Source organism: Myotis brandtii, unplaced genomic scaffold (genome assembly GCF_000412655.1).
Source record: "Myotis brandtii unplaced genomic scaffold, ASM41265v1 scaffold699, whole genome shotgun sequence".
NCBI lineage: Eukaryota > Metazoa > Chordata > Mammalia > Chiroptera > Vespertilionidae > Myotis > Myotis brandtii.
The window spans coordinates 576,486-592,702 of NW_005370733.1; the positions used below are offsets into that span (position 1 = coordinate 576,486).

At 51.6% G+C, this 16,217-nt stretch overlaps 1 protein-coding gene and 1 long non-coding RNA gene across 2 annotated transcripts in view; both read left to right on the forward strand.

Annotated features, from left to right (window-relative positions):
• The window catches only part of LOC102249294, a 33,731-nt gene extending 19,501 nt beyond the window's left edge, over window positions 1–14,230 (forward strand). Inside the window, exon 3 of the long non-coding RNA XR_314488.2 lies at window positions 14,162–14,230. This is a non-coding gene — a long non-coding RNA (uncharacterized LOC102249294). The remainder of the gene's footprint in view (window positions 1–14,161) is intronic.
• A 1,726-nt stretch (window positions 14,231–15,956) lies between these two features.
• Window positions 15,957–16,217, forward strand: part of MED27 (mediator complex subunit 27) — a 138,975-nt gene continuing 138,714 nt past the window's right edge. The window contains exon 1 of the mRNA XM_005882134.2: window positions 15,957–16,209. Within this exon, the coding sequence (XP_005882196.1) occupies window positions 16,007–16,209 (203 nt within the window). The 5' untranslated portion in view covers window positions 15,957–16,006. The remainder of the gene's footprint in view (window positions 16,210–16,217) is intronic.

The window sequence follows — 16,217 nt, forward strand, 5'->3', positions numbered from 1 at the left end:
AGGCGTCATTTGTGAGGGGATCATCATAACCACTGCACTCCGGAAACTGGAGAGGTGTCATTTTATTACCAGAGTGGTTGTGTGTGGAGTTTTGTTTTTGGGGGGTTTTGGCTTATTTATTTGTTTGTTGTTTTTCATGATTATTTATTGAATGGTATTTAGTACAGAAATGTTTGAAAGTTGGGGGTAAAAAGGCCCTTTTCTAAAAAGACAACTATTCGGGTCTGGATATAAACGGGAGAAAAGTAGAACTGCTTTGGTTGAAGAGGCCTGAGAACCGATCCCCCGACCACCCCTTCTCGACCTCTACCCTGAGACAGAACCTTCATGATACTTCTGAGGAATGTTGGTGCCTTGGGGAACCCACTTTGAAAACCACTGGTACAGCCCTCGCCGGATTGGCTCACTGGATAGAGCCTCGGCCTGCAGACCAAAGGGTCCCGGGTTCAATTCTGGTCAAAGGCACGTACCTGGGTTGCAGGTTCCTCCTGGCTTGGGCCCTGGTTGGAGTTCATGCAGGAGGCAACCAATCGATGTCTCTCACGTAGATATTTCTCTCTGTCTTTCCCTCTCTCTTCCACTCTCTCTAAAAATCAATGGAAAAATACCCTCTGGCGAGGATTAATGCAAAGAAAAAGAAAACCACTGGTACAGAGGCATCGCAGGGCCTTGAAGTTGGGAGACCTGGTTCTTTCCTAACTCTGCCCTTAGCTGTTGACCTTGAGGTAGTCATTCAATCCCCGTGGGCCTGAATCTATTAGACTGGGTGGTTTCTGAAATCCTGGACTCTCTTCTTTGAGTAATGAAGATCCCATGACTATAAGATTTGGATTACACAATTTTATGATTCTCAAATTCTGGAAGTCTATAACTTAAGATTCCCTGAGAGTACTGTGCACTTTAACAATAATTTTATAGTAACGAGTTTTGTTTTTGGTTTTTTTTTAAAAAAAGAAAACATGCTTGAAGAGTTTCTTTTTTTTTTTTTTTTTAGAAAGTGTGATTAGAGACTTTCTCCATGGAGAAAAAGCTTGAGTTATACAAAAATCTGTGGAAAAAGCATTCTTGGGAGAAGGATCAGCATATGTAAAGGTCCTGTGTTGGGGAATGAGCAGAGCATATTCAAGGAACAGCCAGCAGGCCAGCTGGGCGGGAACGGCTCAGCAAAGGGGAGCGTGGTGGAGGCGAGGTGCCGAGGAGTGCTCCGTCCTCCTGGGCGGGCGCCGAGCCTGGGTTCCACTCTAAGTGCCATGAGAAGTCACAGGAGAGTGCTAAGCAGGGATGACGGGACCTGAGCTGCAGTTCTGAAAGATGCTTTTGGCATGGGAAGCAGAGAGACCAGAGAGAGAGCTGAAGTAGCATTCCAGATGAGGGTTGACGGTGACATGGGCCAGGGAGACGCCAGAGGGGGTGGTGAGTGATGGTTGGGTTCCAACTACATTTCGGAGGTAGAACAATCAGAGCCCGATGACTGATTGGGTGGCCTGCCACACATACCAAGTGACTGCGGACGCAGAAAACAAAGAGCAAATTCTAATATGAGCCTTAAAGGTCGTGAGCAGGATGTTCAGAATTACAGATGCCGCTCTGCAATTGGGCTGCTCCTCACGTGGCAACGTCCGGGAGCCTGCAGTGGGGTGAAGAGTAGCAGGGCCGTATTTATTTAACAGTTAGTTGTTCAAGGTTCTTCACCACACGGATGGGTCAGCGAGCACAGATGTAAACACATCAACAGGATATAGACAGAGAGGACCGACAGCCAAAGGTGGGATTGCGAGCAGTTTGCTTTTCCACGCACTTCTCTGTTTTCTAAGTTGTTTTAAATAGGGAATTATGACTCATAATTAGAAATAAATCCCTTTAGGGCAAAAAATAAATTGAATGCAGTCGTCCAGTAGAGAGGTGTGCCTTGATGGGTTCAGGGAGGCCGCCACCCTGGCTGTCTTTTTTGTTCCCAGGGCTTAGCTCTGAGCTGCAGCTTTTGATGATTTACCGACTGGTCAGCTGCCACGTGCCCCGTCCTGGCTGCCACCGCCCTCCTCCCGGCTCTCACCTGGGTTTGGGCTGCATCCGCCCTGGGCACTGTGCCCTCACAGAGCCGAGCACACCCTGCCAGGCGGTCGCGGTACCGAGGCTGCCTGAGCGAGGCATTAGTCTAATGGGAACACATTGCTGGGACGCTGAGTTTGCTGTTTCCTCACAATGTTTTGAGGTTTTCCTCCTGACAACTGTGCTCACTGCAGTCGTGGGGAAAACAACATGAGAAGGAACCTCATGGGCCACAGGATTCTGAACGACTAGGGAAACATTTGGTTTCTCGTGGCTGTCAACACGATTATACCCACAGGGAGAGCATGAACGGCGAGACAGCTCAGTCTGGCTCGGAGAGCGGGGCAAAGGCGTGGCCCCGTCCCGCCCAGGGGGACAGACACCCAACCTCTCCGGCTGGGCGGGTGGGGCAGGGCGCCCCGGAGATGCTGGTGACAGCAGGTTGCAAAGGTGGCAATGCCCGAGTCTTTAGCCAAAGACCTGCCAACCCTGCAGAGAGTGCTGCCCTCGGCCCCAGGGGGGAGACCAAGCCTGGGGACCCAGGGGGGTGACCCTTCTTCCCAGCGCAGCTGACGGTGGCTCCTGAGCCGCCGGGAAGTTCTTTCCTCTCTGGGGCTCACGTGAAAGGACAGTACAGAACAATGGGTGATTTTAGGGAAGGAGGCAAAATTAAGTTTTCTGGAGGTTTCTAATTTTACTTCGCAGGGAGAAGGGGGGGGCCCTGCCAGCTACGGCTACTGTTATTGCCGGAAGCGGTAGTCCCTCAATCAGCAACCATTAGCCGAGCAGTTACCAGGTGCCAGGACTGGGATTAGACAAAGAGGTGGTGAGCCCTGAGTTTTATTTTAGACTGTGACAAAGACCAGGTAAATGTGACAACTGAGGGTTTGTTTCATTGTCTCTCTTTCTCTGATATTCCTTTTTATTTTTATCTATTTATTTATTTATTTAATATATTTTTATTAATTTCAGAAAGGAAGGGAGAGGGAGAGATAGAAACATCAATGATGAGAGAGAATCATTGATCAGCTGCCTCCTACATGCCCCCTACAGGGGATCGAGCCCACGTCCTGGGCATGTGCCCTGACTGGACATCAAACTGTGACCTCCTGGTTCAGAGGTCGATGCTCAACCATTGAGCAACACCAGCCAGGCTGATATTCCTTTTTAAAAGGCGGGGCGTTAGGAAATGTTAATGCCCCCACGGATTGAGTGACTCCAAGGTGCCAGACTGCTCGGCATCCTCTCGTGGAATCCTACAGAGTGTAAGGCGGGTACTCCGCTGTCTCTTTTCAGCGGAGAAGCTAAGGCGCGGCGAAGGTCCACGACTCGCTGCGGTCCCACAGGAGTGACTGGCAGAGGGACGCTCACTCAGGGGACTGAGGCGGAGCCCGTGCCCACAGCCTGGCACCCGACGTGCCCGGCCGCCTCGGTGCTCACTGGGCACTTGTTAGAAAGGCTCCTGGTGAATCACGACTCATTTTAATAAGCACCGAGGTGATGCATTTACACATGAAAATGTGAGCGGCACTGGGCCAGGGAGCGCACGCACACACTCTCACTCCAAGCGCAGAGCACACTTTGGAAATACAAGCCGTGCGTTGCGTTCCCCCAGTCTGCCTTCAACAGTTTCTTAGATGCTGTGACGCAGCTTTCAACGAGTACCCCCTTCCCCCCCGCGGAGTGAGAAGACTTGGAAGCCAAGTGGTAAAACTTGCCAGTAGCCATTGTGGACAGCGGGTGTGTCCTCCGAGCTACTCGGGACGGATCAGGGTCGCGGGGCGAGTGTGCGGGGGCGAGGGGGCGATTTTATTTACAAAGCTGGGTGCCTAAGGCCGAGGGTCCCCGTGCCACAAAGGGAGGCCAGAGGACATGAGCCTGTTTTAGGACATAATTGGCACCGGTTCTAATATAATTGGTGGACCTTTAATTCTCCCTTTCTTACTTCTCGGTGAGCTGATGCAGGCCTGCTGCCCTTTGTGTGGGTCTAACAACCACTCAGCTCAACCTTGGGGCTGGAAGACTCTAACAATAACCCAGAAATCATGGGCTTGGGGCTACCCATCAGTCTCTACACCCTATCACCTTACGAGCAGTCAACCCCACATGGCAGCGCCTTGGTGCGAGGCAGACAAAGGTGCGCCTCCGGGTAGAGGCAGCTGCACACCACGTTGACTTGGTGAACGGGCCGCAGGGTGGCTTTCAGCTCCCACTTGTCCCCTTGGCCTGGAGCCCTTGTGCAGTGACCACCCTGCACGGCTGCACACGGCGGAGCCGCAGGGAGCGGTCATTTAGGTCAGTTATGAAGTTGGATGGGCAGCTCCACCCAGGAGGAAACTCAACTCTTGTTCTCTACTGTGTTCAAGCATCTAGCTCAGGGCCCGGCTCCGCGCTGGTGTTTTACTAAGTATATGTCGCACAGATGGATGAATCGAGGGAGTTGAGGAGTCACCAGGCTCAGACGTGCAAAGTCGATGGCCTTGGGGACACTCGTGAGGTTGCCTTTGTCATTCGAAACTCCAGGACCTCGAAGGCATGACCGCCGCACGAGCAGCCACTGTTGCCAGGGGGCCTTGTGTTATTCTGCCTTTGCAAAAGGCAAAAGGGCTCTTAGCAAATCCCTAAGTCTTGGCTCTTGAGAGCTACCAGTAAGGCGTGGAACTAAACAATTCTGACTCTAGGATGGTTTGGCCTAAAAACATCTCATGTTGTTTTTTTGTTGTTGGTGGTGGTTGTAGTTTTTGTTTTGTTTTGTTGCGGGGGGTGGGGGGGGTGGAAAAGAAATCAAGAAAGAACCAGAAGAATAAGGCTCCTTACGGTCTCTTTCCCAAGGCCCATCTCCATGCCTAAGGAAATCGATCCAAAACAAACACACCTTGTGTGGAAACCAGAACCCACATGGCCGGTGCCGGAGATAAAGGCGGAGTCCACCCCGCACATATTTGGGGGTGGCCTGGCCGGGCGGGGGCTGGGAGCAAAGAACTCAGCTGCGTGTTCTGATCGCAGGCGACAGGCAGAGGCTTGGGATCCCCACGCCTGAGCGCCCATTCCCGGCCGGAAGTGACCATGCTCTTCAAACTCTCCACCACTTTCCGGATCGACTGTGCTGAGCTCCACGGCGCCAGCTCTGCCTGGGGTCTTGAATCCCAGGAAAACCTCTCAGCAGCCAGGCACCTCACTGCTGATGGAGGCCAGCACTTCCTCTGGCTCCCCAAGCCCCCTCCCCTGAGATCTCTGACTTGGAGACTGGAGCAGAGACTTTGGACAGCGGAGAGCGGAAGGCAGGGGGTCTCCGGCTGCAGAGGAGGCGGAATTGTATTCACATCCCCAAGGAGTGTCAGGGTGGAATCCAGGCCGAGCTCCCAAGCTCTCAGGTCTCCCCCTCCACCTCCCCACCCAGGTCTGTCCGAGGAAGCCTAGTCACCCCCAAGTTGACCCCTGCACCGCGGCCACCAGGCTTGCTGGGAGGATTCCGGGCAGCGACAGGTGCCTGCAGCTCCCGGGACCCTGTCCTCCAGCCTCTGCTGTCATAGCAGCAGCTGGCATGATCCCTGGGGAGGGCGGAGGGCGGAGGGCGAGGTGGCCCCGCAGGACCACCCGCAGGTCTGCGGTCCTCTGCTGAGGTCATCTCCCTCCTAAGGTCTGAGGCTGAGTCAGAGCAAACCTGGAACCGCTGAGGGGCCGCCCTCCCAGAACCCCCGCCTGCCGCCCTCCCAGAAAGCATGAACGTCCTTTCTTCTCTTTAAATCAAACGTTTTTCCTTAAAGTAATGCATGCCCATAATTTAAAAAGTCAACCAGGCTTCCAAGGCTTATATTTTGAAAGAGCCCCACCTGCTGACCCTAATGTATTGCCCCAGAGGTAGCTTCCTTCAGCTCTTCTAACTTGATCTTGACTTTTCCAGCTGTAGGCACCATCTACCTGACTTCCTGCTAGAGAAAACGAGGCTTGTGCTCTTGCACACGCACACGCACACACGCACACTTGTGTGCACACAGAATACCCCTCTCCTCATCCTCCCAACAGCATCGATTCTAGTTAAATCAATGGTCAGTGTTTACTGTCCTGTGATTTATGTAAATGTTGTTTTCCACAATGCACTAGGATGGCATTTTTTGTGCAATTTTATGTTTCTCAGAGCTAGTAATTTTTTGGTCGCTTAGTTTTCTAGCTATAGTTTATCTCTAAGCTCTCCTTCATAACTATAACGTTCTTGTTAATATAATAAAAACCTCAGGAACCTATTCGTTTTGTAAACACACGTCGGCTCTGAGGCCCACTTCCGTGCCGGGCACTCTGAAGGCTCCTTAATCTTGGAACCTATGCCCGACAGTGTTGGGAAATTGCCAGATATTATTTTTTAAAATAACTTCCTCCCCTCTATTCTCTGTTCTTTTTGCCTGCCAATCCTATTTTTGGATATTAGTGTACCTCGGTGTGGCAGACAGAGTATTGCCCCCCAAAGATGTCTGCACCACGATCCCTGAAACCTGCACGTTCACTGACGTGGCAAAAGGGACTTTGCAGAGGCGATGAAGCTAAGGGCCGTGAGACAGGGAGAACAGCCTGGGTTACTGAGGAGGGTCCAGTGTCATCACCAGGACCCTTATAAGAGGGAGGCAGGAGGTCGGAGGCAGGACTGGGAGACGGGCGGGGAAGCGAGGTCACAGTGCTGCGCTTGGCAGGCGGAGGAAGGGGCCGCGAGCCAAGGGATGCAGGTGGCCGCTGGAGCTGGGAGAGGCCGGCGCCTGGATTCTCGCCTTGAATCTGCAGACGGAGCACAGCCCTGCTGACCAGGCTTTTAGCTGAGTGAGAGCTGTTTCAGGTCCATGGCCTCCAGAACCATAAGAGAAGATGTGTGTGTTGTTTTAGGTCACGAGGCTTGTGGCCGTTAGTTATGGCAGCCCCAGAAAACCAGTGCAGGGCCGAACAAGTGCCTACTACGTGCCTGGGCTCTGCCCAACAGCTTACACTGGCTAACTTTGCTGGAACTCTCTGAGCCTTCAGATCAGGAGGGGCCCCGCGGTGCAAGCTCCCCCTCGTTGCGTTCATGGAATTCTGGTTAAATCATGATGGCTGAGATTCCCCCTTAAGTGTCTCCCTCCCCCTGGACCACGAGGGCTCGGACTGTTCACTTTATTCGCCACTTTTGTCTCATCGATATTAACGAATTTGTGCCGCGTGAAGGACTAAATGAATCAAATGTTATCACCAGTCGTCCTCACAGCAGCCCCATTTCACAGGCCCGGAACCCGGGACCCATGCGAGGCCCCTCACTTTCCCCAGGAGGCGTGGATTAGAGGGGCAGGGCCAGGACCTGCGCCCGGCACTGTCTGTCTGAGCCTTAAATCCCACGAGTTTAGCCACTAAACTAAAGGCGTCCCTCTAGACTGCCTGGGCCCAGCCTCTGGCTGGCTGCCACCCGGACCTGACACTGGAGGACGGTGCGTCTCAATTAGGCCGCCCTGCAGCTGCTCCGGGCGCCGCGGGCCCCGGGGGAGGAGGCTTCAGTGTCGAATCCCCATCCGCACTTGGCTGGGCGCAGGGCACGGCGCTGCAGGAATTGCCGAGTTGCTCCGGGCAGGGTTCCAGAATCACAGTGTCATCCTCCTTATTATTGTTTTTATCTAATCTGCTCTGCAGAGCAACCATTTTGAAAATTGGGCAAAAATACAGCCTAATATATTTAAACATATATTTTTATTTTTATATAATTTTAAAAATAAAACGCATTGATGTACATTTTCCAAGTGCCTGCCTGCTGCATCCCTAATGTAATACAACATGACTCAGAGCTAAATTTAAAGAGAGAAGCACATATGTTTAAAGCAGGCACCAACTTTCAAGCTGAGGAGAAACAGAGTCAAGAGGATTTTTTTTTAGCGTGGAACGGACGGAGTGCAAAGTGAATTATCTCCCAGCCATCTGGGAAGTCTGGTGTTTTTCAATGCCTTCGCGACTCTAATTTTAAGCCGTTATTTGGCCTTTAAATAACAATATCTTTTCTTTCCATTGGAATCTGCACCAGATTCCGCATTTATTGCGCCATCGACTCCAAAAAGAGCCCGAGCTTTGAGAGCAAAAAGAGCAAAAGTTATTGAACGTATTACCCTGCAGATTGGCTCTGGGAGGCAAACAGCAGTCTGATATTTTGCAAATGAAGTTTGACATGTTCTGGGACGGCAGATTGCACTCACCCCCAACAGGCTGGGTGCGCCTGGAGGGGAGGGTTTCGCTCAAGCCCCTCAGCGGCACGCAGCTCGAGGAAAAAGACTCGGGGTGCGCTGGGAGCGACCTTCACGTGTCCCCCAGGGCTCCACTCACGCATGGGCTCGGTTTTCACCTCGAAGGGAGACAGTGCAATAGGATTATAGAATCTGAGCTCCGAAGGGGCTCTGGTCCAAGCTCCCAACCGGTGCCGGAATCCCGAGCGTCGATCCCAGATAAATGTCCATCCGCCTTCTACTTGGAACCAGCCATGGAGCTCACGGCCCTTCCTGTTGTCGACGGTCCTTCGCAATATTAGGTTGCAGTCTTCCTCCGACAGCGTCCCTGTAGCTGGTCCGGTGATCGCCGCCGGATAACACAAGGACTCTTCCGGGGGGTTGACATGAAGGTGAGCTGAAGGTCACCCTCACGACCTTTCTCTGCTCCCAGCTGAGCACACCAGCTCCTCCAAGGAAGGAGCGTGACGGCTTGGACAGCGCTCCGAGCACCAGAGAGCCATGTTCTGCGGCCTGCTCACGGTGGACGGGACAGGGGACAAAGAGGCATCGGACCTCCGTGAAGCCAGATTTGCTTGAATCCTAACCCTTCCATGCCTCCCACCGCCCCTGAGTATGTGCTCTCCGGAGGTGCGGACATCCCCGGAAACCAGATCTGACTGGTACGGAGGTTCTCAAACGCACAGGCCTGAGTGAGACCACACCACCCAGTCCATAGCCCCTCAGACCTGCTCCCACCGGTTCTCTCTTCTGCCACAAGAAGAAGACACGCCAACACACGTGTCAGAACTGACACGAAAGGCCTCCGACCAAGACTTGATGGAATGCATCCATCATCCGAGCATCGTCGGCGTGTGGCCCGCAGGCGCTGTCTGCGTGGGAGGTCCCGTGTGACCTCACCTCCCGCGGCCTCTCTTCTCCCTTCCCTTCTGCAGGGACGCTCTCCCCGCCGCCCACCCCGCTCCGTCCCTGGCCTCACCCAGGTTCCCACTCAGAGATCTCCTTGTCAGACCAGCCCCCCAGAACGGCCACCTCCCCATCGCTCTGTCCACTCATCCTGCTTTATTTCCCTTCTTAACATCTCTCCCTACATGACACATTATAGATGGCTGTAATAAAAAAGGCAGGCAAGGAAGTGTTGGCAAGGATGTGAAGAAATTACATTGCGGGTGGGGATATAAAATGACGTAGCCACTGTGGAAAACTCTGGCAGTTTCTCAAAAATTTAAACAGCGTCACCATGTGACCCAGCAATTCCACTCCTGGGTGAGTGTCCAGGAGGACTGGCCACAGACGCCCACACCACTGCTCGCCCATATATGTCAGAGCGGAATTCTCGGTAACAGCCAAAAAAGTGGAGACAACCCACATGTCCACCAATTGCTTTATTTTATTTTATTGACTTCAGAGAGGAAGTGAGAGGGGGGAGGGAGATAGAAACATCAATGATGAGAATCATTGATCAGCTGCCTCTTGGGGATCGAGCCCACTACTCGGGCATGTGCCCTTGATCGGAATCGAACCCACGACCCTTCAATCCGCAGGCCGAGGCTCTATCCAATGAGCAAACTGGCTAGGGGTGACTACCAATTGTTAAAGGGTAAACAAAATGTTTACATTCCTTTGTTGCCTCCCCTGAGGCGGGAGGAGAGGGTGCAGGGCTGGAGGGGGTGTTGCGAGGCGCAGGGGCTGCTGCCCCACCCGAGGCCCTGGGACAGAGCCCTCTGCGCCGCTGAGGCCCCCCACACGCCTGGCCGTCCCCTGGGAGCTGCAAGCGGCCATCTGTCCTGTGCCCACAGCTGTCGGGTGACGGTTCCGGGTTCAGTAGCTCCCGGCTGGGGGGTCCATCGTCCTCTTGATTGAAACACACGGCCCACGTCCACACGGCCCCGCAGTAAACAAGAAGGCGACTTTTCCTCACCTGGGCTGCGGTCGGGCTGCACGCCGCTTGCGTTTGCCTCCGCTGTGACGTGGCTAATGTGTGGGTAAAAGGGTCCCTTCCCGAGACGTTTCGCACTTAATTCCGTATGAGTGTGGCAGTGAGTGGAGGCCCCTAATAGCATGCGGGGCGGCTGATGAAGTGAGCCTGCAAATGGGCGATTAATCACGGACTGAAATATTTACAACGCCTCCCGGCTTCCTGGGATGGGCAGGATATGGCTCCTGTGTGGTCCCTGGGCGGCGGCTCTGCAGGTGGAGAGCTGCCTGCCTTTCTGGCCTCTGCCCACTTTCCCCACAGCCAGGGCAGGACTTCCTGCACCCCCACCGCCCCTCGTTAGCCCCCTGTCACGGGGCAGGCGGGACCCAGGCCTCCCCTCTGCCCAGGACACGATCACTCTCTCTAGAGACCCCAAATTCTCTGCGCTTGAACCTCTTCACGTTTCATGTTCCATCTGTGGCTGCCTCCCTGCTAGGCCGCGAGCGAGCCCATGGGAGCAGGACCTCGTTCTATTTGGATCCTCACGTCACCCTTTTGTTTGGGAGTGCAGGGGTCCTGGGGCGGGGGCTGCGATCCGAGCTCACTGTGAATGGTTCTCCGTCCTCCTTCTTGAACGAAGAGCAACCCCCCCATAATCCCAAGCTCCGGGGTGGTCACCTCTGGAGGGACCGCCACCTCCTTACCGACTAGAGGCCAAGCCTGAGATCCAGAAGAGCGAACTCATGTGCCTGGGGACAGGGTCAGGGGCGGAGGCCCCATCTGAGCCCACGGCCTGAATCAGCTTCGTCCTTGGGGTCGAGTTGGTCATCACCGTCATCGTCACGTCAAAACCACGCCAGGCAGGAAAAGAGAGGCACCCCGGGGCGGGGGAGGGGCGGTGCTCGCCCTCTAGCTCTAGGTGGATGATGATAAATCTGGTTCTGAGCATTTAAAAGTGATCGATGCACCGAGTCTTAGGCAGGTAGACAGGGAGGACACCTAATCCGCGTCAGGTATTCTTGGTGGCCTTGACCGGGGCGACGCCGGGCCTGGTTTGATCATGGGCTCCCCCAGCTGCTCAGCAAACTGTCGAGCACATTAAATATCTATGTTTATTGAATGACTGACTCGAATGCTTGCCATGGCCCAGGACTGGATGCCGCCTCATTTTAATCCTGAGCAAGCGTGGTCTTAAGCATTATGCCACGCTGACTGCGACAGGTGACTTCCTTGCGTGGCGGCTTATCCGAGGCAGATTGCTTTTAAATCCTTGTGGTGACATTCTGGCCAGCCGTCCAACGCGAGATCCGCATCGAGTGAATCCTTAATAATTATTAATTGATGAGGTGCTTTCGCAGCCTGAATGCTTAAACCACGTGCCCTCTGAATACGGCGCGGGCTGCGGCATATTTTAATTAAATACTGACGACGTTAATTCGACTGCTCCCTCTAATACTCTCGGGCCGAGAGCACCAGGCTAATGGCTTGCTCATTTCGGAAGATATTAGCAGCAGGGTGCTGCCTTTTACCCAAACATGAGATCGTCATAATTAAAACCTGATATTGTTCGAAATGAACTCCTTTAAAGTAATTTATATCCCACAAACACACACAGATGCAATATATGTGCCAACGACCTCGAGAATTTACGGCACCTCGGAGAAACTCTGTCCGCTCCTTTCCAAAATGAAACCTCTCTGTCCAGGTGATGAAAGGCTCCTTACTGGGTTCAGGGGAAATGTGTGTTTCCACGGATCAATTTCCGAGTCTCCCCGAAGACAGAGCCACGGAGAAATCCTGGAAACGAATGGCGGCGGGAGCAGAGTGCATTTGGACTTTATTGCGCCAACCAGAGTCTAAACCACTGAAACAGAGACGGAGACAAAGGGAAATCTTATTGTGCGTTTTGGGGGGGGGACGGGGGACGGAGCAGGAGGGAGGAGAGATGATGTCTGAGTAGACAAAGAGATGAAATAATTTGGAGCGAGGGTCCAGAAGGCGAGTATAACACAGTGTGTTAACTCTCTGCTTCAGCTTACACGGAGCACGGATTGTGTCCCCAGGCGTGGGAGACCCCACGGCCGGCGCTTGCCTAGAGCATGACTCTTAACCAGGGGCCATGTGTGGGCTTTAGGGGGAGTAGGATCACCCTGAACTTGTATGTAAATCCTCAGTTTATCGGTAGATATCGGAATGGGCAGAAATAGATGGGCACTTCTTTTCTGCTGATAAGGTCTACGGCTTGGGCCACTTTCTCTAAGCCTTCGGGGTCCCCCAAAAGGTGAATCAACTCGAAAGTGGAGTTTGCTCTCTCTAACCTTCCCCTGAAAAGGATGAACCAACGGAAGCCAAAACCCAAACAAGCCAAGGAGCGCAGATATTTCACTTTGTGAAGGTAAAGAAAAATATTTTCTACAAAAACCTTAAAAACAGCATGGCGACTCTGTGAATAATACCTCATTGCATATTTGAACGTTGCTAAGACAGTACAACTTTTTTTTATATGTTTCTTTTTTAAAAAAAAAATTGATTTCAGAGAGAGGAAGGGAGAGGGGGAGTGAGATAGAAACATCAATGATGAGAGAGAATCATGGATCGGCTGCCTCTTACACACCCTTCACTGGGAATTGAGCCTGCAACCCGGGCATGTGCCCTGACCTCAAATCTAACCATGACCTCCTGGTTCACAGGCTGACACTCAACCACTGACCCACACCATCCAGGCTGAGAGTACATCTTAAAACTTCTCATCCTAAGAAAAAAAGTCCTGTCACTCTGGGTGGCTGCAGATGTCATGGTGACCATTTCCCAATACACACAACTATCAAATCATTAGTTGCACCCCCGAGACTAATATAATAGTTGTGTGCTACTTACACCTCCATAAAAATAATTTTAAAAATCCAAATTGGAAAAAAAAACCTTCAGGAAAGAAAAACCATGCACTCAAAGAGAAAGAGAGAGAGAGAGAGAGAGAGAGAGAGAGAGGGAGAGAGAGACCACCCAAAATCGTGACTGCCAGGACACAGTTCCCTGACAACCTCCTGTATCTTTGAGTCACCCTTTGCAGGGTCATGTCCTTAGCGGTCACTGGAGGAACAGACCCGTCGCTAACCCTCGCTTGACTCTGCTCAGGGTCCTGGGCTGGAGACAGAGAAAGTCCCCGAGGAACTTTCTCGGCGCGTTCTCCTCCCCACTACCATCTTCTGAGTGTTTACTATTTGTGAAGCATCATTTCAGGAGCTGTGCCTGCGAGGGGTTATGGCTCACTGATTTTGTAAGGACAGGTATCATAATCAGTCTTCTTACAGAGGAGGAGACGGAGGCTCAGGAAGGTTCCGTAACTTGTTCCAAATTCACAGCTAGCGGTCTCCTGCTACCTCTACCCCTTTCCCTAAAAACAGACAGACAAATAAAATCCTACAAATGGCAGTACTTCTCAAGGTGAGGCAGATGTCAGGAAATGAAAGCAACTATATAAACCCACCTTTCATCCTCACGGGACTATAGAGAATTGAATAGTGTTTATGAGCTGTTTGTCTCACAGGGAGCAACAGCAGACCTCATCCTCACGGCTCCAGAACGACAGGAGGGGAATTGAGGTGGCCCAGGGCTGGGGGCGGGGGAGTGAGGCTGGAGAAGAAAGGGGACTATTAAGGAAGTGGGTTTAAGGGAAGCTACATAATTTTGAAGATCCTGGACCACAAAGCCTGGCAAACAAGATTTTTCTTACCACCTAGACTGTGCCTGCACTGTCCACGCTCACTTTTGACAGCCATGGAAAACAATTTATTTAGACATAATTTCAGTCTTACCCTTGCAAGAATAGTACAGATAATTTCTATATATCTTCCATCCAGATTCCACCACTGATACTATCTCACTGCATCTGCTTTATCTTTCTCTAAATAAACATATCCACCCCATCTTCTTCCTCATGCAGACATAACGATGCTCCTTTATCTTCCAGGGTACATTTCTCCTAAATGAGGATATCCTCTTCCAGAACCACAATACGATGATCGAAATCATAAAGTCACCACCAATAAAATACCATGAACTCATCTACAGCCTGACTCAGATTTCACCGATTGGCCGGGGCTTGTCAGCAACAGGAAATCCCAGGTCATTCAGTTGTCCCGTTTCTTCTGTCTCTCTGACTTGGGGACTGTTCCCCAGGCCTTTTTTTTGTCTTTCATGACACATGCTTTGTGGGAAAGTGCAGGTCAGTGGTTTAGTCGAATGTCCTTCTGTTTGAGTTGCCTGATGTCCTGACCAGGTTCAGGTTTGCATTTAGGGTTCAGGGCATCATTTCAGGAAGTGATGTTAACCTTTGATCTCTTGGTTAGAGTAAGGTCTGCCAGGTTTCTCTGCTTTGAAGTCACCAGTACCTCCCCTCCCTTTTACGTTACTGCATTTAAAAATATATGGTAAAATATATGTAACATAAAATTGACCATTTTAACCAGTGTTAAGTGTCTAGCTCTGTAGCGTCGAGTGCATTCATTGTTGTGTAACCTACACCGCCGTCTGAGGAACTTTTTCATCTTCTGCAACTGAAACTCCATCCCCATTAATCACTAACTCCCCATCTCCCCTCCCCCAGCCCCTGGCAACCACCGTTCTACTTCTGTTTCTGTGAATTTGCCCACGCCTGGTACCTCACATAAGTGGAATCATACAGTAGTTGTCCTTTTGTGACTGACTTATTTCATTTAACACAGTGGTTCTCAACCTTCCTAATGCCGCGACCCTTTAATACAGTTCCTCATGTTGTGGTGACCCCCAATTTCATTGTTACAAATTGAACATAATTAAAGCATAGTGATTAATCACAAAAACAATATGTAATTATATATGTGTTTTCCGATGGTCTTAGGCGACCCCTGTGAAAGGATCGTTCGATCCTCAAAGGGGTCTCGACCCACAGGTTGAGAACCGCTGATTTAACATAACGTCTTCAAGGTTCATCCATATTGTAGCAGATGTCAACATTCCCTTCCTTTTTAAGGCTGAACTATTCCTTTGTATGTAAACACCACAGGTTGCTTAAGTGTTCATCGGAGGATGGACACTGGGTTGCTTCTGCCTCTTAGCTATTGTGAGTAAAGTTGCTATGAACACACGTGTGCACATATCTGCTCCAGTTTGTTTTCCCTTCTTTTTGGATCTGTGCCCAGAAGTGAAATCACTAGATCCTTGTTTTTCCCTTCTTAATTAATAAGTTCCTTGGGAGTGATACTCTGAGACTATATAAATATCCTGTTACTCCTCACACGTTCACTCACTAGTTTTAGCATCCCTCGATCCTATCTGAATCAAGTATTACTCCAATGTTGCCAAATGGAAATTTCCTTTGCATCATTCCCTCTACATTGATTGGTTGGCATTCCACCGTGGGAAATAACTTTCCCATATCTCCCACTTATTTATGGGTATGGACTCATTTTATTCATGGGGTTATAGTTCTTTACTCCATGGACACCATTGCTCTGAGCAATACTTTCCCATATAACTCTAAAGAGCGCCAGTTTGGGGAAATGCGGGGACTTTCTGTATTTCCTTGTCACCACCAAGAAATCCCAGCGTGCAGCCTTACTTCTGTAAATGGAGATCACTTTCCTGCTCATGTATTCGTGTAGTTAAACTAGAACCCCTTTTTTGGATACTTCTCCCGCACAGACCACCTGAGCAGCCCCGCCCCGCCCCGCGGAAACTACATTTCCCAGAAGCCTCCGCGCGCTGCGTCATCAGCGAGCGCGGCTTTCGTTCGCGAAGCCGGCAATGGAGCGGCTGTGGTGACGGCGGCGGCGGTATGGCGGACCCGCTGAGCGTCGGCGTGAACCTGGAGGCCTTCTCCCAGGCCATCAGTGCCATCCAGGCGCTGCGCTCCAGCGTGAGCAGGGTGTTCGACTGCCTGAAGGATGGCATGCGCAACAAGGAGACGCTGGAGGGCCGGGAGAAGGCCTTCATCGCGCACTTCCAGGACAACCTGCACTCGGTCAACCGGGACCTCAAGTAGGTAC